General features: G+C 46.5%; 1 protein-coding gene across 1 annotated transcript in view; it reads left to right on the forward strand.

Moving 5' to 3' along the window:
* LOC143926656 (FRAS1-related extracellular matrix protein 1-like) overlaps nucleotides 1-24,367 on the forward strand; it is a 264,491-nt gene that overhangs the window by 147,364 nt on the left and 92,760 nt on the right. Inside the window, 1 exon segment of the mRNA XM_077450596.1 lies at nucleotides 2,516-2,711. Coding sequence (XP_077306722.1) covers nucleotides 2,516-2,711 — 196 coding nt within the window.

Consider the following 24,367-nt stretch of genomic DNA (forward strand, 5'->3'; position numbering starts at 1 on the left):
AGATAATTTGTAACTTCAGATAAATTCATATTCGTTATGGTCACTAACAGCCAAATTTGAAAATCCAAAATAATAACTAACTAACTAATAATGACTGACTATTAAATTATAGGTATTGGAATATCCTTTCAAATGTGACTGTTAGTGAACGCAATGAATAAAATTTTATCAGAATTTCCAAATTTTCCTAAATAGCGAATCTAAACAAATGGAATGTAAAAAATATATAATAATAAAAAGTTTTTATTAGTAGTATTAATAATATCAATAATAATTAATAATAATATTATTAATTTGTTACGTTCCATTCATTTAGATGCAACATTTTGTTATTTTCGGATAATTGGTAACTTCAGATAAATTTGTATTCATTATGTTCATTAACAGCCAAATTTGAAAATCCAAAATAATAACTAACTAACAAATATAAATTTATCAGAATTTATGAATTTTCCTGAATAAATAATAATGGGAACGTAACAAATTAATAATAGTAAATTATAATAATAATAATAAAACGTCTTTTTTATTATTATTATTATTATTATTATTATTATTAATTGGTTACATTCCATTAATTTAGATGCAGCATTTGTTATTTTTGGATAATTCGTAACTTCAGATAAATACGTATTCATTGTGTTCATTTGTTATCATTACGTTCATTAACAGCCAAATTTGAAAATCCAAAATTATAACTAACTAACTAATAATGACTAACTATTAAATTATAGGTATTGGAATATCCTTTCAAATTTGACTGTTAGTGAACGTAACAAATACAAATTTATCTGAATTTATGAATTTTCCTGAATAAATAATAATGGGAATGTAACAAATGAATAATAAATTATAATAATAATAAAACGTCTTTTTTGTTATTATTTTTATTATTATTATTATTAATTGGTTACATTCCATTAATTTAGATGTAGCATTTGTTATTTTTGGATAATTTGTAACTTCAGATAAATATGTATTCATTGTGTTCACTAACAGCCAAATTTGAAAGGAAATTCCAATACCTATAATTTAATATTTAGTAATATTTATTATTAATTCGTTATTTCGGGTTTTCTGATTTACGTTCTTATTTTCAGATTTTCGTTCTTTCGAATTTTCGTTTTCAGACTGGGAAAGGGGAAAGCAGCACAAGGAGCCAATCGGTTGCATATACCGTATATACTCGAGTATAGGCCGACCCGAATATAAGCCGAGGCCCTCAATTTACCCCCAAAAAAACTGGCAAACTTATTGACTCGTGTATAAGCCGAGGGTGAGACATGCCTGTCCATCCCTGTGTGTGTGTCCGTCCATCCCTGTGTGTCCGTCCATCCCTGTGTGTCCGTCCATCCATCCCTGTGTGTGTGTGTGTCCATCCATCCATCCATCCCTGTGTGTGTGTGTCTCCATCCATCCATCCATCCATCCCTGTGTGTGTGTGTCTCCATCCATCCATCCATCCATCCCTGTGTGTGTGTGTCTCCATCCATCCATCCATCCATCCCTGTGTGTGTGTGTCTCCATCCATCCATCCATCCATCCCTGTGTGTGTGTGTGTGTCTCCATCCATCCATCCATCCATCCGTGTGTGTGTGTCTCCATCCGTGTGTGTGTGTGTGTGTGTGTGTCCAGCCTACCTGTGTCCCGAGCCTTTGTCCCGAGCCTCCGTCCCGTGTCGTGCCTTGCCTTCGTCCCGTCCCGTCCCGTCCCGTCCCGTGCCGTGCCGTGCCGTGCCTTGCCTTGCCTCCGTCCCGTGCCCTCTTCGTCGGCGGCCATTGTAAAATTCAAAAGCCGCGCCTCCTCCTTCGCCTGTGATAGGCGGAACACTGAATTTCCCAGCAGCCTGTGTTCCGCCTATCACGGGCGTCGTCTCATCCTCGTACTATGGACGAGGATGATACGACGTCCGTGATAGGCGGAACACAGGCTGCTGGGAAATTCAGTGTTCCGCCTATCACAGGCGAAGGCGGAGCCGGAGGCGCGGCTTTTGAATCATAGAATGGCCGCTGTCTGTCTGCTCGACACGCTGATCGAGCGGGCAGACAGCGATGACTCGAGTATAAGCCGAGGGGGGCACTTTCAGCCTCAAAAAAGAGGCTGAAAATCTCGGCTTATACTCGAGTATATACGGTACTCATATGCTCATACGTTTATCAACAATTTGCTAGATATCGATCCAACCTTGAGGATTTCCATTTTGCGTTCTGCAAACTAAAAAACAGGGAGAATTTGGGTGAATGGCCCGAGGTTGTTTCTTGTAACAATTCAGACTCTGGGTTGCCCATTGTGTCCACTCAGAGTTTATTTTAATTGTAACCTTTTCTTGAAACATGACAGATGAAATCTGATTGGCTCCGGGTCACACCTCTAAATCCACAGAGGAAATACATATATGGGGCCTGTTTAGCTGCCAAAGGAATTGTATTTCCTGACAGAGGTTCTAACCCCTCCCCCTGTGTATCCGAAAAAATATTTTTGGCCTAAATAACTTGGACTCTCCCCGTTTCTCTAGGCCGGTCCCCTCTGGGTCACCCTGTATGCCGGAATGAATTTTACGCAGGAAGACGTTGACCTGAATCATATCTGGTATTTTCACACCACAATCCTCGGCTGCAAAGGACACGACAGTTTCCGGTTTTACCTAACTGATGGAGAACACAGCTCACCCCCCGACACCTTCTACATCTCCATTCTAAACCTGGCCAAAGGTAGGATTGTTTTTTCTTACACCAGCCTATCTCAGCCTGAATTCTGTGGAATCCAAGGGATCCTTGGGCAATGACCAATTTCAGACCCTCAGATAGGTAATCACCGATATCCATGATCTTTTAAGCTATCTGTAAGAGGAGCATTCTTCCTTCCCACTGACCACCAATGTAAGGTGCATTCTTGCTACTGACCAGCAGGGTAATGGGGCCCTTCTCCCACCATGATTACCTGTGTAAAGGGCTTCCATTGACCATCTATCTAAGGAAGCCTGTCTCCACTGACCCCCAATGTAAGGAGCATTCTTCCCACAGACCACCAATATAAGGGGCCTTCTTCCCACTGACCACCAATGTAAGGAACATTCTTCCCACTGACCCCTAATGTAAGGAGCATTCTTCCCACAGACCACCAATGTAAGGAGCATTCTTCCCACAGACCACCAATGTAAGGGGCATTCTTCCCACTGACCCCCAATGAAAGGAGCATTCTTCCCACTGACCCCCAGTGCAAGGAGCATTCTTCCCACTGATCACCAATGTAAGGGGCCTTCTTCCCACTGACCCCCAATGCAAGGAGCATTCTTCCCACTGACCACCAATGTAAGGAGCATTCTTCCCACTGACCCCCAATGTGAGGAGCATTCTTCCGAAAGACCACCAATGCAAGGAGCATTCTTCCCACTGACCATCAATGCAATGGGCCTTCTTCCCACTGACTCCCAATGCAAGGAGTATTCTTCCCACTGACCACCAATGTGAGGAGCATTCTTCCCACTGACCACCAATGTGAGGAGCATTCTTCCCACTCATCACCAATGCAAGGAGCATTCTTCCTACTGACCAACACTGTAAGGAACATTCTTCCCACTGACCACCAATGTAAGGGGCATTATTTCCACTGACCAGCAGGGTAATGAGGCCCTTCTCCCACCATGATTACCTTCGTAAAGGGCTTCCATTGACCATCTATCTAAGGGAGCCTGTCTCCACTGACCACCAATGTAAGGGGCATTCTTCCCACTGACCATCAATGCAAGGGGCCTTCTTCCCACTGACCACCACTGTAAGGAACATTCTTCCCACTGACCACCAATGTAAGGGGCATTCTTTCCATTGACCAGCAGGGTAATGGGGCTCTTCTGTCACCATGATTACCCATGTGAGAGGCTTCCACTGACCGCCTATCTAAGAGAGCCTGTCTCCACTGACCCCCAATGTAATGATCATTTTTCCACCACAATAGACCATCTATCTAAGTGAGCATTTACTTCACCACCAAAATAAGAGGACACACCTCAACTGACCATCAACCTAAGCGGGCGTTCCTCACCGACCACCAATGTGAGGGAACACAGCAATTTCCACCATCTGCATTCCATTTCTCCCCATGATTTTTGTTTTATCTTATTATTATTATTATCAATGAAAATAGTTTGTCACAAAAAGCAGCACTTCATATTAAATAATCTAAGAACGGGACATTCAGGGATTCATCTAAAGGTTTCTTTATTTCAGCTGGCGGTTGATGGTGACGCACGATGAGGTGCAGACACCGTCATTATTGATGGGGCTTCTCTGAGACCCGACAGTTATTTCCAGGGTTCCTCCGCGTTCAATTAGTCGAGAGAGGCTGTTCTACTGTATTCAACAATCAAAGACTACTAGAATGCTTCATTATGTGCAAAATAAAATAAAATAATAATAATCTAACGACTTTAAAATTCCTAAAAGAAGCAAAAAAAACAAAAACATTGCAGACGTAAATAGACAATGCCGCCATTATTCGCTTCGGAGAATCTAGGAACAATGTTTACAAGCTTGCAGATAATCAACTGTCTGTTTCCAGTGACCATTCCGATGGGCCATCTGCAGACGTGTTATCGTCATGGTGACCAGTCAGTCTGTCCAACCTTTTTAACGATCACACGCCGTTTTCCCATGTGTGGCATTGCCGTTATCCCTGATGCCTATCTATTTGCTGTTTATTCTTTAAAGTAAAAAAAAAAATGCAAGTGGAAAATAGCGACGTTTCGGGCCATTTATCCTGTGAATGCTTTTAATTGATCATTTTGTCAGTTAAAACTTTTCTTTTTTTTTTTTTTTTTTTTTTTTTTTATGCTCACCAAAATAAAATATATTTTGAATCATACTCATTTAATACTATTTTTAAATATTTTATCTTATTTATTTACTTACTTATTATATGTATCTATTTGGAATATATCGAGCCTGCAGTTTTCCCTTCTAATATTTCAAGGGCCACTTTTGAAATATCCTTTTTTAATATCCAAAATGATCTATTATTATTATTATTATTATTATTATTATTATTATTATTATTATTATTAATAATATACAGGATTTATATATCTAGTGATTTGTTATGGGTTGGATGAAGCACCAAAAGGAATTAACGTTGTATCTATGAATCATTTTGACATTTGAGTGGGATACTATAGATTATCTTCTACCATATAGGGGCCGGGGTCTCCAAAATTTTCAGTATTAGGGCCACATTGTACATTAAGGCCCCCATTAAATTCCTGTTTACATCAGAGACCCCATATGGAGACCCCTTTACATCAGAATACTCATCAGAGTCCCTCTTACATCAAGGTCAGCATTAGAATCCCCTCTAACATCAGAGGTCCCCATCATAGCTTTTGATCAGGGTGCCCATCTGAATCCTTCTTACATCAAATTCCCCACCCCCCTTACATCAAGGTCCCCGTCAAAGTCCCCCCTAACACTAGGGTCCCCATCTGACTCCCCCTTTCTTTAAGGTCCCCTTCTGAATCCCACTTACATCAAAATCCCCATTAGGGTCCCCTTTACACCAGTGTGCCCATCAGAGTCCCACCTTATATCAGGGTCCCCATCTGAAGCCCCCTTACATCAGGGTTCCCATCTGAATCCCCCTAACATCAAAGTCCCACCTTATATCAGGGTCCCCATCAGAAGTAGCCCCTTTACATAACATTCTCCATCAGAGTCCCACCTTATATCAGGGTCCTCGTCTGAATCCCCCTTACATCAGGGTACCCATCACAGTCCCTTTCACATCAGGATCCCATTCAGAACCCCCCTTACATCAGGGTCCCCATTTGAATCTCCCTCACATCAGAATCCCCATTAGGGTTCCCCTTACATCAGGCTACCTATCAGCACCCCCCCCCCTTACATCAGGGTCCCCATCAGAAGTAGTCCCTTTACATCAGAGTCCCACCTTCTATCAAGGCTCCCAGCTAAATCCTCCTTGCATCAGGGTCCCCATCTGAATACCCCTTACATCAGGGTCCCAATCTGAATACCCCTTACATCAGGGTCCCCATCTGAATACCCCTTACATCAAGGTCCCCATCTGAATCCCCCTTACATCATGGTCCCCGTCATAGTCCCCTTTACAACAGGGTCCCTGTCAGAGTCCCCCCTTACATCAGTGTCCACATCTGAATCCCCCTTACATCAGGGTCCCCATCTGAATACCCCTTACATCAGGATCCCCATCTGAATCCCCCTTAAATCAAGTTCCCCATCATAGTCCCCCTTACATCAAGTTCCCCATCATAGTCCCCCTTACATCAAGGTCCCCATCTGAATCTCCCTTACTTCAGGGTCCCCATCGGAATCCCCCTTACATCAAGGTCCCCATCATAGCCCCCCTTACATCAGGGTCCCCATCTGGGATCCCCCTTACATCATGGTCCCCATCATAGTCCCCTTTACATCAGAGTCCCCATCTGAATCCCCCTTACATCAGGGTCCCCAGCTGAATCCCCCTTACGTCAAGGACCCCATCATGGTCCCCCTTACATCAAGTTCCCCATCGTAGTCCCCCTTACATCAGGGTCCCCATCATAGTCCCCTTTACATCAAGGTCCCCATCTGAATCCCCCTTACATCAGGGTTCCCATCGGAATCCCCCTTACATCATGGTCCCCATCATAGTCCTCTTTACATCAGGGTCCCCATCTGAATCCCCCTTACATCAGTTTTCCCATCTGAATCCCCCTTACATCAGTTTTCCCATCTGAATCCCCCTTACGCCAAGGACCCCATCATAGTCCCCCTTACATCAAGTTCCCCATCGTAGTCCCCCTTACATCAGGGTCCCCATCATAGTCCCCCTTACATCAAGGTCCCCATCTGAATCCCCCTTACATCAGGGTTCCCATCGGAATCCCCCTTACATCAAGGTCCCCATCATAGTCCCCCTTACATCAGGGTCCCCATCTGGAATCCCCCTTACATCAGAATCCCCAATAGCGTTCCCCTTACATCAGGGTACCCTTCCGAGTCCCCCCCCTTACATCAAGGCCCCTAGCAGAATTCTCCTTACGTCAGATGTCCCCATCATAGGGTCCTCATCAGAGTCCACCCGTACAGGGGCTGGGTGCAGGTTGGGGGGACTGAAGTGGAGACCATAAGGCAACCTCTGCCAACCCGACTCCTCATTGAGGACCCATCACTGACTGTGCCTGCAGGTCAGATAAGATAATATCTTGTAACAGACTGGATGAGGCCCCTGGGCCATGGTTTGGAGAACCCTGATTTAGATCATAGGCTTGGGTCCATGTACGGGTGATGAAAATTGAGTGAGTGCTGCCAGGTTCTCACCACACTTTAACTTCTTAACTTGCATTTTATGGTTAGATAATCTTAAAACATATAGTCCAAACATTAATATAGAGGGGGCGCTGGGTACAAATTTTTGGTAAATTGGTGAGATTCTAACAGGGCATAGTGGCTGCTCTCCACAAATCGGGAGCACCCCTTAAAAAAAAGGGACTCAGAACTGAGAGTCCATGTACTGTATATAAAATCCAATAAGATAGCCAAACAATGGCCCAAGAGTCCAAATCTTTTATTATTAATACTAGTTTACAGCAGAATAACATAAACCAACCAACACGTTTCAGGGACCCAACAACCTCCCCGCCCAAAGGGCTACTAAACAGACATGAAAATTATTTTTATGATTTAAATATTTTAAATTAGTTAAATTCTTTCTAAGAATGATTGGACCAAAGTAGGATTTAATATTTTATATATTCCATACCTATGTAGCATTATTTTCATGTCCACTTTGTGCCTCTGAAGAAGGGGGAGTTTGTTGGGCTGCAGAACGCGTTGGCTGTTTTATGTTGTCTTGTTGCGAACTTACGTCATTATAAAAAAATATTTGGACTCTTGGCTCTTTTGTTTGGTTCCCTAATTAGACAGTATATACCAGAGGCGGCCCATCCATTAGGGGCTCCCGTGGCGGCGCCCCCCTGGCCTCGCCACCCCCATGAAGAACCAATCTGCTTACCTTCTATGAGAAAGTGAGCTGCCATCTAGATAAAGGAAGGTCCGTAGATGTGGTGTATCTGGATTTTGCAAAAGCATTTGACACATTTCCCCATAAAACGTTTACTGTACAAAGTAAGGTTCGTTGGCATGGACCATAGGGTGAGCACATGGATTGAAAACTGGGTACAAGGGCGAGTTCGGAGGGTGGTGATAAATGGGGAGTACTCGGAATGGTCGGGGGTGGGTAGTGGGGTCCCAATCCTATTTAATTTGTTCTTAAACGACCTGGAGGATGGGGATGGGGCAAACAGTTCAATCTCTGCATTTTCTGATGATACTAAGCTAAGCAGGGCAATAACTTCTCCGCAGGATGTGAAAACCTTGCAAGAAAATCTGAACAAATTATTGGGGTGGGCAACTACATGACAAATGAGGTTTAATATGCATTTGAGTGGCAAAAAACTGAATGCAATCTATACACTGGGGGGAGAACCTCTGGAGGGATCTCAGATGGAAAAGAACCTGGGGGTCCTAGTAGATGATAGGCTCAGCAATGGCATGCAATGCCAAGCTGCTGCTAATAAAGAAAACAGAATATTGGCAATAAAAAGGGGATCAACTCCAGAGATAAAATGATCATTCTCCCGCTCTACAAGACTCTGGTCCGGCCGCACCTGGAGTATGCTGTCCAGTTCTGGGCACCAGTCCTCAGGAAGGATGTACTGGAAATGGAGCGACTACAAAGAAGGGCAACAAAGCTAATAAAGTGTCTGGAGGATATTGGTTATGAGGAAAGTTTGGGAGCACTGAACTTATTCTCTCTGGAGAAGAGACGCTTGAGAGAGAATGTGATTTCAATATACAAATACCGTACTGGTGACCCCACAATAGGGAGAAAACTTTTTGCAGAAGGAAGTTTTACAAGACACGTGGCCACAAATTAGAAGAAAAGAGGTTTAACCTTAAACTACGTAGAGGGTTCTTTACGGTAAGAGCGGCAAGGATGTGGAATTACCTTCCACAGGCGGTGGTCTCAGCGGGGGGCATCGATAGTTTCAAGAAACTATTAGATAATCACCTGAACGACAGCAACATACAGGGATATACAATGTAATACTGACATATAATCACACACATAGGTTGGACTTAATGGTCTTTTTTCAACCTCACCTACTATAATTCTAGAGCCATATAGTTAAACCTGAACTGACGACCTGGAAAAAAAGGATTTTAAAGCATCACCTTTAATCCTACTTTACTTTTCACATTTTTAGGGCAGCACACAATTTTCAGACTTGACATGTTTGGTATCTTTTTAATTGACGCAATCACATGTTTTGTTGTTTTATTTTATTATTTTATTTAATTTATTTATTTTTTATATTTTACCAATAATAGGGTATTATATTGGGGTGGATTTACTAAAGGCAAATAGACTTTTGTTCAGTTTTGTGCAGTTGCTCCAGAGCTTAGTAACTGAGCAGAAGCTCTGATGACTTCCATCGTCCAATCATGTGCAAGCAAAGATGCACGGGTTATTTTTGTGTTATTTTTTTTCCTTGTATGTGATTGGGCATTCTTTGCAAATGGAAGCTTTACCTCATTTACTAAACTCTTGAGCAACTGCACTTTGAAAAATGCACAGCCTACTTGCCTTTAATAAATCAACCCCATTGTGTTTGTTTGTGCTTAAATCCACTTTAGGGTATTTGTCTTGAAAATATGGGTTTGATAATCAGGATTTTAGAGCATCACCTATGGAGAATTTTACTGTACCCTAATTTTTCTCAGTTTCAGGGGTGCACACGATGTTCAGGCTTGACATGTTTGGTATCAATTTATTCTATTTATCTCCCTTCTGCTTCTAGAGGATTCTAGAAGGAAGGAGGGGAAGAGAGGCGGAGCTGTCTGAGGTGTACTAAGGAGCCCTGACCAATCACCAACCTAGATTGGCAGGGGTCAGGCCTCCTTAAATACCTAGAGTCAGCCTAGCTGGGGAGGAGTTGTTTAGGTGGAAGAACTAAAGATGGAGTATTAGGCTGTCGGAGCCTTTGAGGGAGCGCCCCAATCTAAGGGGGGGGGGGGGTTACCTTGGGCCAGGGGCTCAGAGCTGAACAGGAACCTCACACAACTAGGGTTGCCACCTGTCCAGGATTTACCTGGACAGTTCAGGTTTGGAATCATGTGTCCGGGTTTCGAAATAATGTGTCTGAAACCCGGACACATTATTTAGACTGGACTATGGCTTCTCAGCAGGGTTGCTGGCTGCAGTTGTCTCAGCTGAGTGTGTCTGTTACACTCTCTTTCACGCTGCCCAAAGCCAGCACTAAAAATCCCCCCCCAACACAGATGGGAGAGGAGAGAGGACTCGATCTGCACCTCTTCTCCCCCTTACCCCTCAGTGTCTGCCCACACTCCAATCCTCAGCGCTGCGTCACAGAAAAGTAAAGTGGGGGGCGGAAATTTGAAGTCCAACAGCCTCAGATCCATCTGGATGAGAGTTGCTGATGCCAAGGGGTGAGGGAGCTCACCATCCATCCATCTGTTTATGAATTAAGTCTCCCCCTTGCCTCTGAGTGAGTACACTAAGGTAAATCAGGGTTCTCAGAGCACCCCTTACATCAGAGTTCCCCTTTACACCAGAGGCCACAGGGTCTGCCAGGGTCTGCAAAGGGCTGACTGGGATTATTAGTCCACCAAAGAGGGCGCCTAACACCAGAAATGTATTTTGCTACACTATACAGTCCCTGCCTGTAATAACTTTTGCTAAGTCCTGGCTGAAACCAGTGTCAGCCCTAATCATGTGCTATCTGCGCCTGAAGAATTGTGCAGGAGGGAGAAGGAGAGATAGTCTGCAGCAAGTGTTGTGCAGGAGGAGAATATCTAAATTGTCCCAAACCAGGCGAGAATATTTTTGTCCAGGCCATCCCATGAATTCCTTATCCCCATCCAAGTTCTAATCCCTGAACAAAAATACAAAAAACAAAGCTGACGGACGTGTTTATTGTCTTGGAGTGTCTGGAAGTGAATGCCAGGCTGGGCAGGGTGACAGGTGGGCCACATCACTCAGCAGCGCCTACGGGGGGAACCACTACATTTATTTTATTTTATTTAACCACCTGGCATCCGCGCTATGGCCGATTGACGGCCACAGCGCGGACGTGAATTCCCGGGAGGCCGTCATATGACCGGCTCCCCTGTGCACGCTCCCCTGTGCACGCTCCCCTGTGCACGCTCCCCTGTGCACACTCCCCTGTGCACACTCCCCTGCGTGCGCTGTGATCATCGAGTCACTGAGGCTCGGGTGATCACCGATCTGAGTAAGGGGCCGGTTCTGGCCCCTTACCATGTGATCAGCTGTCAGCCAATGACAGCTGATCACATGATTAAAACAAAAGCTCTGTGATCACCGGTTCACCTTAAGGCTGGGTTCACACTGCTGCGGCATACAGATAGTATGGCTGAATTCGTATCGCATCCGGCCCAAACTCGCACAGGACCCTTTTTTTGGTCCGCAGCAGAATCGGATCACATGGGTGTTCACACCATGCGATCCGATTCCTGTCCGAGTTTGCAGATCGCACTGCGATTTGCAAACTGATCTGGGGGTGTCATTAACATTTCACTGACACTCCCAGCAGTTTGCATAGGGCAGTGTGAACTGCCGCCGGGAGGCATGCGATGCGGGAACCCGCAGCGGATTCGCAGCGTTCCCACATCGCAGCAGTGGGAACCCAGCTTAAATGGACAACGGTCCCGAAAAGGAAGAGGCAATTATGCCTTATAATTGCCACCTATCAATGCCCCCAAGTGCTACCTATCTATGCCCCCAAGTGCTACCTATCTATGCCCCCAAGTGCCACCTATCTATGCCCCCAAGTGCCACCTATCTATGCCCCCAAGTGCTACCTATCTATGCCCAAAAGTGCCACCTATCTATGCCCCCAAGTGCCACCTATCTATGCCCCCAAGTGCCACCTATCTATGCCCCCAAGTGCCACCTATCTATGCCCCCAAGTGCCACCTATCTATGCCCCCAAGTGCCACCTATCAATGCCCACCAGTGGTGCCAATTAGTGCCACATCGAAGTGCTGCCTAGCAGTGTAACTGATCAGTGCTCATCATTGCCACCCATCAGTGGCCCATCACTGTCACCTATCGTGCCCATCACTTCCGCCTCATCAGCGTACATCAATGACGAACAAAAATGACCCGTTTTAAAATTTTATAACAAAGTAAAAAAAAACAAACTTATTTTTTTTAAATTCGGTCTTTTAATTTTTTTTTAACAAAAAATAAAAATCTCACAGGTGGTCAAATACCACCAAAAGAAAGCTCTATTTGAGGGGAAAAAAATGATAAAAATTTTATTTGGTTACAGTGTTGACCGCTCAATTGTTATTCAAAGTGCATCAGCGCCGAAAGCTGAAAATTGGTCTGTGGGGGGGGGGGGGATAAGTGCCCAGTAAGCAAGTGGTTAATTTAATTTTAATTTATTTTGATATTTTACCAATAGTAAGGTACTATATTGCGTTTGCTTGAATTCAATTTAGCTTATTTGTCTTGAAAATATGGGCTTGACAATCAGCTGCACAAATATTGTGCAACTTGAGAAAAATTACAACGGCCGCCATGTTTTTTTTTTTCCCCCCTGCTTTCAGAAAATATATAATTGTTGTGTGGTTTAGGTTCATTTCCAGCAAAAAGATGCAGATGTGAACAAGTATGGGAAAAATAAATAAATAAAATAAAAACTATTACCGTATTAGCGTTACGTTGCGTGGCATTAATGCGCATTACCGTAACAAACACCACCGTAAAAGAGTCAATAAAATGAATATGAAAGCGACTTGCGCAGAATCTATGCTTTGCAAGAAAATAAAGCCCCATACACACTATCAGATTGTCTGCTGAGTTTTTCCTTCAGATTTACCAAAACCATATAATATGAGGTCAAACCTTAGGAGTTTCAATGTGTATGCAATCAGGCCGGCCCTTCTACTACATGGTTTTGATGAATCTGAAGGAAAAACTCAGCAGACAATCTAATAGTGTGTACGGGGCTTAAGAATACTGCAAGTATGATCAGCTTGGCATGACAGGTAGACTGCCAAGGTTGCCGGGTACACAAAACCGAAAACAAACCAACAACGTGCGGGTGAGTATGTGCAGCAAGCGTTCGATGTCTGTGCAAACACGCCAAGAGCTGGTGATTTATTGAACATGTGCTTGTGGAAGGATGCTGCCAGTAAGAGATTGGCACAAGAGAGCCAGACACTGCTAATTCCCAGAGGGTGGGGGAAGGGACGGTTGGCGGAGAGAGGGGGGGGACCTTGGCATAGTAAAAAAAAAAAAATCCCCCTCCTCCCTCGTTCCTCGCTAATGCTACTTGTCCACAAAACTAGTGAGAAACCAGAAGTGCCATCTGCAAACTGCGATTCATAAACACTTTGTCAGCGTGCCATGCTCCCTGACATCATAAAAAAAAAAAAATACAAGAGGCGACATTGTAATAAAGAGAGGTGCCCGCTCAGCCTACCAATTAAACGCATCTAATTTATTTTTCTTACAGCTGAGGCTTTATTTATTAGTAAACAGGTGCATTTGTTGATTTTTGTGTGTTTTTTTTTTTTTTGTTGGTTTTGTTTTGACCAGATGATAGCCAAATGGTGCACGAGATAATCCATTAATTCAGAGCAATCATCGGCCGCCTTTCTGCATGGTGGGAAATGGTGGAGAGAAAAAAAAAGGGGGTTACCCGTATTATAATGCAAGAATAAACAAGGAAAAAATAAAGGCGTGCAGTTGGCTTTTAATGCAAATTAGGGGTTAAGATGCTCTTCAGATCTGGGGGGGGGGGGGTTATGCGATCAGTGCCGTAGCTACGTGCGGGATATTTTTCCCACGATCCGAAAATGTCAAGTCTGGGGCTGGATGTATATGGAGGGGATTGCTTGATTGCGTCATGTGGGGGGGCTTGAGTTAAAACTTTGTGGTTAGCTCTGTTTTACTTGACCCTCCTAAAGATAAGTTTTTGGTATGGCAATTTTTACATAGTTACAATATTGCAGCTTAGACCAGCAGTCTCCAAACTGCGGCCCACGGGCCAAATATGGCCGTTTTTCTTGCTTTTTTGACAGCCCTTGAGACACTATTTCTCACACTGATACGGGGCCCTATTCCTCCCATTGACATCAATAACGAGGAGCTAAACCTCCCACTGACACCATTGATGGGGCGTTATTCTTCTCACTGACACCATTGATGGGGCGTTATTCTTCTCACTGACACCATTGATGGGGCGCTATTCTTTCCGCTGATTCCATTTTCTACTCCCACTAGCCACGGTTGGACCCCCTAAAGTCTAAGCCCCTGTACACACGGTCGGAGATTTCCACAACCAAATCCGTCGGATTTTGCCCGTCGGATTTTGTCCGAAACTGTTGCATACACACGGTCGGACAAAGTTGGCAAAAAATCCGATCTTTCAGAACGTGATGACGTAATTTCGTTATGATGGGACTACATTCAGGCTAGTAGCCAATAGCTTTGATGTAGGAATTTGATCTGAGCATGCGTGGCACTTGGTCCGATCAAAATTCTCTACACATGATCGGATTAGGTCCGACCGGCCCAGTTGGTCGGGAAATATTTCCAACATGTTGGAAAATTGGGTCCGACGGATATTCCGACTGAATCAGTCCGATGCATACCACACACAGTCGGATTATCCAACGACACGGTTCGATAGGACACATTCCGACGGATTCTCCGACTGTGTGTACAGGGGCTAAAGGGTAGTTAACTGGCACTTTGTTTAGAAAGTTTGGAGACCCTGTGGTTAGACCAATATAAGTATGCATGTTCCATACCTGTGGGATTCCTCTAGACAGTAGGTAACTCACTCGGCTTGGTCCGCTGCAGATCACAATGACAAATAGAAACCTAGGTCTTGATTTTCATTAGCTGTCCATGGACATCGGATAACAGCCAGGGTAACATTATTCCTCCCACTAACACCATTGATGGGGCACTATTCTTCCCACTGACACCAATGATGGGGCACTATTCCTCTCACTGACACCAGTGTTGGGTCACTATTCTTCCCACTGACACAAATGATGGGGCACTATTCCTCCCACTGACACCAATGATGGGGCACTATTCCTCCCACTGACACCAATGATGGGGCACTATTCCTCCCACTGACACCAATGATGGGACACTATTCTTCCACCTAACACCATTGATAGGGCACTATTCCTCCCACTGAAACCATTGATGGGGCACTATACTTCCCACTGACACAAATGATGGGACACTGTTCTTCCCACTGACACAAATGACGGGGCACTATTCTTCCCACTGACACCAAAGATGGGACACTATTCTTCCACCTAACGCCATTGATGAGGCACTATTCTTCCACCTAACACCATTGATGGGGCACTATTCTTCCCACTGACACCAAAGATGGGACACTATTCTCCCCACTGATACCAATAATGGAGCACTTTTCCTTCCACTGATACTAACAATGGGGCACAATATACACATTACAGAATTTCCATTGATTGGTGGGCAGCAGAGACCTACTTTGCTCTGCTTACCAGTCCAGGCATCCCATTGAATGTAAGTACCGTGTCCAGCATCCAGCCAGTGGCCACACCAGAGTCTCCTTTCCTATGTAACCACTGACAACATTGATCTTCCTTGAACAGTCTACTGACTACCAATGCAAAGGCCTTTATGTCCACACTGGCTGACCCCCCTTTGTAAGGGGGCCTTTCCCTTTCAAGTGGTCACCAATTTAAGTGGGCTCTTCCACTGTCAGGGACCTGGACCTGAACTCAAGACTTCTGCTGTGTCTGGTAGCAAGCCTTCTCGCTCAGCCACCTAAGATGGTGGACACCTCCCTACCTGATTGCTTAGACAACCTTGCCTTAAGCCTTGTTTTTCTATACCTCAATGCTTATATTGTAAATGGTATTCTAATTAACGTATGTTTTTCTAACTAAAAACATTGAAGCTCCTGAAGAAGCAACATTTCAGGTGGCGAAACATGTAGAGCGAGCAATTTTTTTAAATCTATAAGGACTTTGGGAACACTCACGAGGAGTACATACATCTCAGTGTGGGCATTTTCTTGACACATCTAGCATTGCCCCACAGGAAGTATCATATTTAGTATTTCCTCCAGGAAAAACCACAAGTGTCTCATATTTCGTATTACAAATCATGTGTTGTATATGAATGTACTTTATGTGATCTATTAAAAATGTGTTATTTTTATATGTGCTTACAAAGTAAATCTTTCCCAATTACAATATTGCAATATTATGTAGGATTTGGCACATTTATATTTAGGGTGTTTGATTGCCACCTTAGGACATTGCAATCAACTAAATTTTGTTTTTGATGAACCTTGAACTCTTTGCTCCTCCCAATAACCTCCTGATTTAAGCACTTCCTGTTTAGTGATGGACGAACTTCCGACGGGACGTTTCGCGAACGCGAAACGCGAACGGGCACAAACGTTCGCGAAAACGACCGTTCGCCGCGGGCTCCATTGACTTCAATGGGAGGCGAATTTCGCAAACCTTTAGGTCGAATTTGCGGCCACGGGGTAATTATTAGGGGGTAGCACGTAGTCCCACCACCTGGACAATAGCATAATACATGTATGAGGTGAATTTGGGATCGATAACTACAAGCATTTTTTTTTTATTTGGGAAATTGTTCTGACAATTCAGGACTATGGAGCTAATGAAGGCAATGGAGGAGAGGGAAGGTCAGGGACCAGGGTAGGCAAACAAGAGGGTGCAGGAGATACAGAGCACTGACAGCAGCACCGTAATACAGAGCACTGACATCAGCACCGTGACATACAGCGCTGACAGCAGCTCCGTGACATACAGCGCTGACAGCAGCTCCGTGACATACAGCGCTGACAGCAGCTCCGTGACATACAGCGCTGACAGCAGCTCCGTGACATACAGCACTGACAGCAGCTCCGTGACATACAGCGCTGACAGCAGCTCCGTGACATACAGCGCTGACAGCAGCACCGTGACATACAGCGCTGACAGCAGCTCCGTGACATACAGCGCTGACAGCAGCTCCGTGACATACAGCGCTGACAGCAGCTCCGTGACATACAGCGCTGACAGCAGCTCCGTGACATACAGCGCTGACAGCAGCTCCGTGACATACAGCGCTGACAGCAGCTCCGTGACATACAGCGCTGACAGCAGCTCCGTGACATACAGCGCTGACAGCAGCTCCGTGACATACAGCGCTGACAGCAGCTCCGTGACATACAGCGCTGACAGCAGCTCCGTGACATACAGCGCTGACAGCAGCTCCGTGACATACAGCGCTGACAGCAGCTCCGTGACATACAGCGCTGACAGCAGCTCCGTGACATACAGCGCTGACAGCAGCACCGTAAGCAGCCCCAGGAGGAAGTCAGCACAGCACAGGGATGGTGTGATCCCCTCATAATAAGAACCCCCAGGAGGAAGTCAGCACAGCACAGGGATGGTGTGATCCCCTCATAATAAGAACACCCAGGAGGAAGTCAGCACAGCACAGGGATGGTGGGAACCCCTCATAATAAGCAGCCCCAGTAGAAATATGACACCGCTCAACCTCTTCAAAGAGGAGGGTAGGGGCATATAGTACGGTGTGCTTTTTTGGGTCAGGGAAGTGAGCCAAATGAATTAAGAAGGTCTGTGTGCTTGATTCCAAAAATTGTTTATAGACATATACATGGTCTACTGATCACATGTGTTGAATTCCTCCGAGATCCATGCCTCATTCATTTTTAGAAATGTGAGGTAGTTAACACTGTGGTGAGCTAGGCGAGTACGCTTATCGGTCACAATCCCCCCTGCTGCGCTGAACGTCCTTTCGGACAGGACACTGGATGAGGGGCAAGCCAACAGTTCGATTGCAAATTGGGCAAGCTCTGGCCAGAGGTCAAGCCTGCCCACCCAGTAGTCTAGGGGTTCATCACTCCTCAGAGCGTCCACATCGGCCGTTAACCCAATGTAGTCGGACACCTGACGGTCTAGGCGTTCCCTGATGCTGGATCCGGATGACACCTGTCGATGGGTCGGCTGAAAGAATGACCTCATATCCGAAGTCACCAACACATCTTCAAACCGGCCTCTTCTTGCAGGCGCTGTTGGATTGGTACCCGCAAATCCTTCTCTGGGAGTGGGAATTGCTCCTCTGCCAGCGCACGCAAAAGCAGAATGCAGCATTTCTCGAAGCAAGGCCTGGAAGTGCTGCATTCTGACAGCCCTCTGCGACGGCGGTAACATTTCCGCCATTTTGTGTTTGTACCGGGGGTCTAAGTACGTTGCCACCCAGTACTGGTCCTTGACCCTCATGCTTTTTATACGGGGGTCCCTATTAAAACACTGGAGCATGAAGGCCCCCATTTGCACTAAAGTGGAAGCGGTGTGGTGGCCTGGCTCCTGCTCATCATCCAGGATAATGTCGTCCTCTTCATTCTCCTCTCCCCATCCTCGCACAACAGGGATCCCAGAAAGGTTTAAAGCATGCTCTTCTTGCTCCTGCTCATCCGCCCCGGCACCATCCTCCTCTGACTCCTCATCAGACTCCTGTTGTTGACTTGTCTCAGATAGAGTAGCCCCCCCTGGGAATTCATCCAGCATTGCGACTTCCTCATCTTCCCGCTCCTGCTCCTCCACAGCCTGATCAATGACACGACGCAATGCACGCTCCAGAAAGAAGGCATAAGGTACCATGTCACTGATGGCGCCATGGCTGCGACTGACCAGTTTGGTGATCTCCTCAAATGGCCGCAGAAGTCTGCATGTGTCGCGCATGAGCAGCCACTGGCGCGGTGAAAAAAAACCCAGCTCCCCAGAACCGTTTCTTTCGCAGAGTTCATACAGGTAGACGTTAACTGCACGTTTCTGCTGGAGCAGCCTATCAAGCATATAGAAGGTTGAGTTCCATCGCGTCGGGCAATCGCAAATAAGACGTCTGACCGGCAGATGGTGTCGCCGCTGAATGTCAGCAAGGCGAGCCATGGCCGTGTAAGATCTTCTGAAATGGGCCGAGATTTTCCTTGCCTGCCGCAAGATGTCCTGGACCCCAGGGTATTTGACAAGGAATCGCTGCACGACCAAGTTTAAGACGTGTGCCATGCACGGCACGTGCGTGATTTTGCCCTGTTTCAATGCGCTAAGCAGATTGGCACCGTTGTCACACACCACTTTACCAACTGTCAAATTGAGCGGTGTTAGCCACTCATCTGCCTGTGAACGCAAAGCTGAAAGGAGTGCCGGGCCAGTGTGGCTCTTTGCTTCCAGGCACAACAGACGCAGCACGGCATGGCAACGTCTCACCTGGCATGTGGAATAGGTTCTGGGGAGCTTGGGCGGTGCAGTGGAAGAGACGCTAGCAGCGGAAAAGGAGGAGGCAGCTGAGGAGGAGAGGGAGGAGGATGGAGTAGGAGGAGGAGAAGAAGAGTCAGGCCTGCATGCAATCCGTGGCGGTAAAACCAAATCTACACGGGTGCCACGGGTTACATGCTTGACGGCCGTCAGAAGGTTCACCCAGTGGGCAGTAAAACTGATATACCTTCCCTGCCCGTGTTTGCTAGACCACGTGTCTGTGGTCAGATGTATCTTGGCACCGACACTGTGTGCCAGAGATACATTCACTTGCCGCTGAACATGGCCATATAGCTCTGGGATGCCCTTCTCTGAGAAATACTTCCTTCCTGGGACCTTCCATTGTGGTGTTCCAATGGCCACAAATTTGCGAAAGGCCTCCGAGTCCACCAGTTTATATGGCAGTAGTTGGCGGGCTATGAGTTCTGACAAGCCAGCCGCCAACCGTTGGGCAAGAGGGTTATCCGGCGTCATCATTTTTTTACGCTCAAACATTAGGCCCACGGAAGCCTGCCTTTTTGCAGAAAAATGTGAGCTTGGCGTGATGGAAGGTGGAGTGGAGGACAATTGTGAGGAGAGAGGAGAAGGAGAAGTAGAAGACGAGGCTGGACGGTGAGAGCCTGCAGTGTGGCTTTGTGTGTTCCGTTGCTCCCACTGGGCTCGGTGATGGCTGCTCATGTGCCTTCTTAAGGCGGTCGTCCCTAGGTGAGTATTGGGCTTACCGCGACTAACGCGTTGACTGCAAAGATTGCAGATGGCAACGCTATTGTCAGCAGCGGACACGTTAAAAAAAGCCCACACTGCGGAGCCATGTGCCGGTGTCCTGGGAGCGCCAGATGTGACCGTACATGGTCGATGACTCGCTCCTGATACATTTGCAGTCTGCTTTGTCCCTGCTGTGCAATGTAAGTCATTGCTGCTTCTCCTCCCTATCTGCTGGTCCATATCTCCCTCTGAACTCCCCTCCTCTTCCTCTCTTGTGGGCACCCACGTGACATCACTAGACACGTCATCATCAACGTCACCTTCCCCACCGCTATAAGTAGAGTAGGCAGCAACACCGGGGACCAACCTCCTCCTTGGGCTGATCTGGGTACTGGCGTCAGACTGCTGAGTAGCGCTTGTTGCTACCTCCTCTTCCTGATCCAATACCAAGAGTGGCTGCGCATCAGAAATGTCCTCTTGATATGGATCGGAAAATAATTCCAGTGACTCAAGCGGAAGGTATGTGGTGGTGGTGGTGGTGGTCGTGTTGTTGGTGGTAGTGTCTTTGGGGGTGCACATAGCAGAGAGTGAAGAAGAGGGTGCAGATCGAGAGGATGAGGAGGGTGCAGAAGAGTAAGGCTGAGCGAGCCACTCAACCAAGTCTGGTGCATCCTTTAAAGTAATTGAACGCACCTTCTGCAACTTCCCACTTTGGCTCAAGCCTGTTGCTCCTGCCCTACCCCTACCACCCCTGCGGAAGGGCCTGCCTCTTCCTCTGCATGTCATTTTTTAAATGACCCTGTGACAAAACTCTTAGTCCCTATACCGCTGAAGGACTGCTGCAGTATAGGTGAGCGGTCAGCAGTGGTGCACGTCAACCCTATCTATTGTGGACCTATAGCGGTCCTTACAGAACAGCAGACTGTACCGCACTCAAGCCTATGTACCGTAGCACCCTATACCAAGTTACCAGTCCTTATAAGAACTTTTGTGGACCAAGCAGGTTGTGTGTTAGTGATTAGCAGACTGTACGTCAGTCCCTATACCAATGAAGGACTGCTGCAGTATAGGGCAGCGGTCAGCAGTAGTGCACGGCAACCCTATGTATTGTGGACCGATAGCGGTCCTTACAGAACAGCAGACTGTACCGCACTCAAGCCTATGTACCGTAGCACCCTATACCAAGTTACCAGTCCTTATAAGAACTTTTGTGGACCAAGCAGGTTGTGTATTAGTGTTTAGCAGACTGTACGTCAGTCCCTATACCGCTGAAGGACTGCTGCAGTATAGGGCAGCGGTCAGCAGTAGTGCACGGCAACCCTATGTATTGTGGACCGATAGCGGTCCTTACAGAACAGCAGACTGTAACGCACTCAGGCCTATGTACCGTAGCACCCTATACCAAGTTACCAGTCCTTATAAAAACTTTTGTGGACCAAGCAGGTTGTGTATTAGTGTTTAGCAGACTGTACGTCAGTCCCTATACCGCTGAAGGACTGCTGCAGTATAGGGCAGCGGTCAGCAGTAGTGCACGGCAACCCTATGTATTGTGGACCGATAGCGGTCCTTACAGAACAGCAGACTGTAACGCACTCAGGCCTATGTACCGTAGCACCCTATACCAAGTTACCAGTCCTTATAAGAACTTTTGTGGACCAAGCAGGTTGTGTGTTAGTGATTAGCAGACTGTACGTCAGTCCCTATACCAATGAAGGACTGCTGCAGTATAGGGCAGCGGTCAGCAGTAGTGCACGGCAACCCTATGTATTGTGGACCGATAGCGGTCCTTACAGAACAGCAGACTGTACTGCACTCAGGCCTATGTACCGTAGCACCCTATACCAAGTTACCAGTCCTTATAAAAACTTTTGTGGACCAAGCAGGTTGTGTATTAGTGTTTAGCAGACTGTACGTCAGTCCCTATACCGCTGAAGGACTGCTGCAGTATAGGGCAGCGGTCAGCAGTAGTGCACGGCAACCCTATGTATTGTGGACCGATAGCGGTCCTTACAGAACAGCAGACTGTAACGCACTCAGGCCTATGTACCGTAGCACCCTATACCAAGTTACCAGTCCTTATAAGAACTTTTGTGGACCAAGCAGGTTGTGTGTTAGTGATTAGCAGACTGTACGTCAGTCCCTATACCAATGAAGGACTGCTGCAGTATAGGGCAGCGGTCAGCAGTAGTGCACGGCAACCCTATGTATTGTGGACCGATAGCGGTCCTTACAGAACAGCAGACTGTACTGCACTCAGGCCTATGTACCGTAGCACCCTATACCAAGTTACCAGTCCTTATAAGAACTTTTGTGGAACAAGCAGGTTGTGTGTTAGTGATTAGCAGACTGTACGTCAGTCCCTATACCGCTGAAGGACTGCTGCAGTATAGGTGAGCGGTCAGCAGTGGTGCACGTCAACCCTATCTATTGTGGACCGATAGCGGTCCTTACAGAACAGCAGACTGTAACGCACTCAGGCCTATGTACCGTAGCACCCTATACCAAGTTACCAGTCCTTATAAGAACTTTTGTGGACCAAGCAGGTTGTGTGTTAGTGATTAGCAGACTGTACGTCAGTCCCTATACCAATGAAGGACTGCTGCAGTATAGGGCAGCGGTCAGCAGTAGTGCACGGCAACCCTATGTATTGTGGACCGATAGCGGTCCTTACAGAACAGCAGACTGTACTGCACTCAGGCCTATGTACCGTAGCACCCTATACCAAGTTACCAGTCCTTATAAGAACTTTTGTGGAACAAGCAGGTTGTGTGTTAGTGATTAGCAGACTGTACGTCAGTCCCTATACCGCTGAAGGACTGCTGCAGTATAGGTGAGCGGTCAGCAGTGGTGCACGTCAACCCTATCTATTGTGGACCGATAGCGGTCCTTACAGAACAGCAGACTGTAACGCACTCAGGCCTATGTACCGTAGCACCCTATACCAAGTTACCAGTCCTTATAAGAACTTTTGTGGACCAAGCAGGTTGTGTGTTAGTGATTAGCAGACTGTACGTCAGTCCCTATACCAATGAAGGACTGCTGCAGTATAGGGCAGCGGTCAGCAGTAGTGCACGGCAACCCTATGTATTGTGGACCGATAGCGGTCCTTACAGAACAGCAGACTGTACTGCACTCAGGCCTATGTACCGTAGCACCCTATACCAAGTTACCAGTCCTTATAAGAACTTTTGTGGACCAAGCAGGTTGTGTGTTAGTGATTAGCAGACTGTACGTCAGTCCCTATACCAATGAAGGACTGCTGCAGTATAGGGCAGCGGTCAGCAGTAGTGCACGGCAACCCTATGTATTGTGGACCGATAGCGGTCCTTACAGAACAGCAGACTGTACTGCACTCAGGCCTATGTACCGTAGCACCCTATACCAAGTTACCAGTCCTTATAAGAACTTTTGTGGACCAAGCAGGTTGTGTGTTAGTGATTAGCAGACTGTACGTCAGTCCCTATACCAATGAAGGACTGCTGCAGTATAGGGCAGCGGTCAGCAGTAGTGCACGGCAACCCTATGTATTGTGGACCGATAGCGGTCCTTACAGAACAGCAGACTGTAACGCACTCAGGCCTATGTACCGTAGCACCCTATACCAAGTTACCAGTCCTTATAAGAACTTTTGTGGACCAAGCAGGTTGTGTGTTAGTGATTAGCAGACTGTACGTCAGTCCCTATACCAATGAAGGACTGCTGCAGTATAGGGCAGCGGTCAGCAGTAGTGCACGGCAACCCTATGTATTGTGGACCGATAGCGGTCCTTACAGAACAGCAGACTGTAACGCACTCAGGCCTATGTACCGTAGCACCCTATACCAAGTTACCAGTCCTTATAAGAACTTTTGTGGACCAAGCAGGTTGTGTGTTAGTGATTAGCAGACTGTACGTCAGTCCCTATACCAATGAAGGACTGCTGCAGTATAGGGCAGCGGTCAGCAGTAGTGCACGGCAACCCTATGTATTGTGGACCGATAGCGGTCCTTACAGAACAGCAGACTGTACTGCACTCAGGCCTATGTACCGTAGCACCCTATACCAAGTTACCAGTCCTTATAAGAACTTTTGTGGACCAAGCAGGTTGTGTATTAGTGTTTAGCAGACTGTGCGTCAGTCCCTATACCGCTGAAGGACTGCTGCAGTATAGGGCAGCGGTCAGCAGTAGTGCACGGCAACCCTATGTATTGTGGACCGATAGCGGTCCTTACAGAACAGCAGACTGT

The sequence above is a fragment of the Lithobates pipiens genome, unplaced genomic scaffold, assembly GCF_037356315.1.
Source record: "Lithobates pipiens isolate NorthernLeopardFrog02 unplaced genomic scaffold, aLitPip1_a1.2 Scaffold_23, whole genome shotgun sequence".
NCBI lineage: Eukaryota > Metazoa > Chordata > Amphibia > Anura > Ranidae > Lithobates > Lithobates pipiens.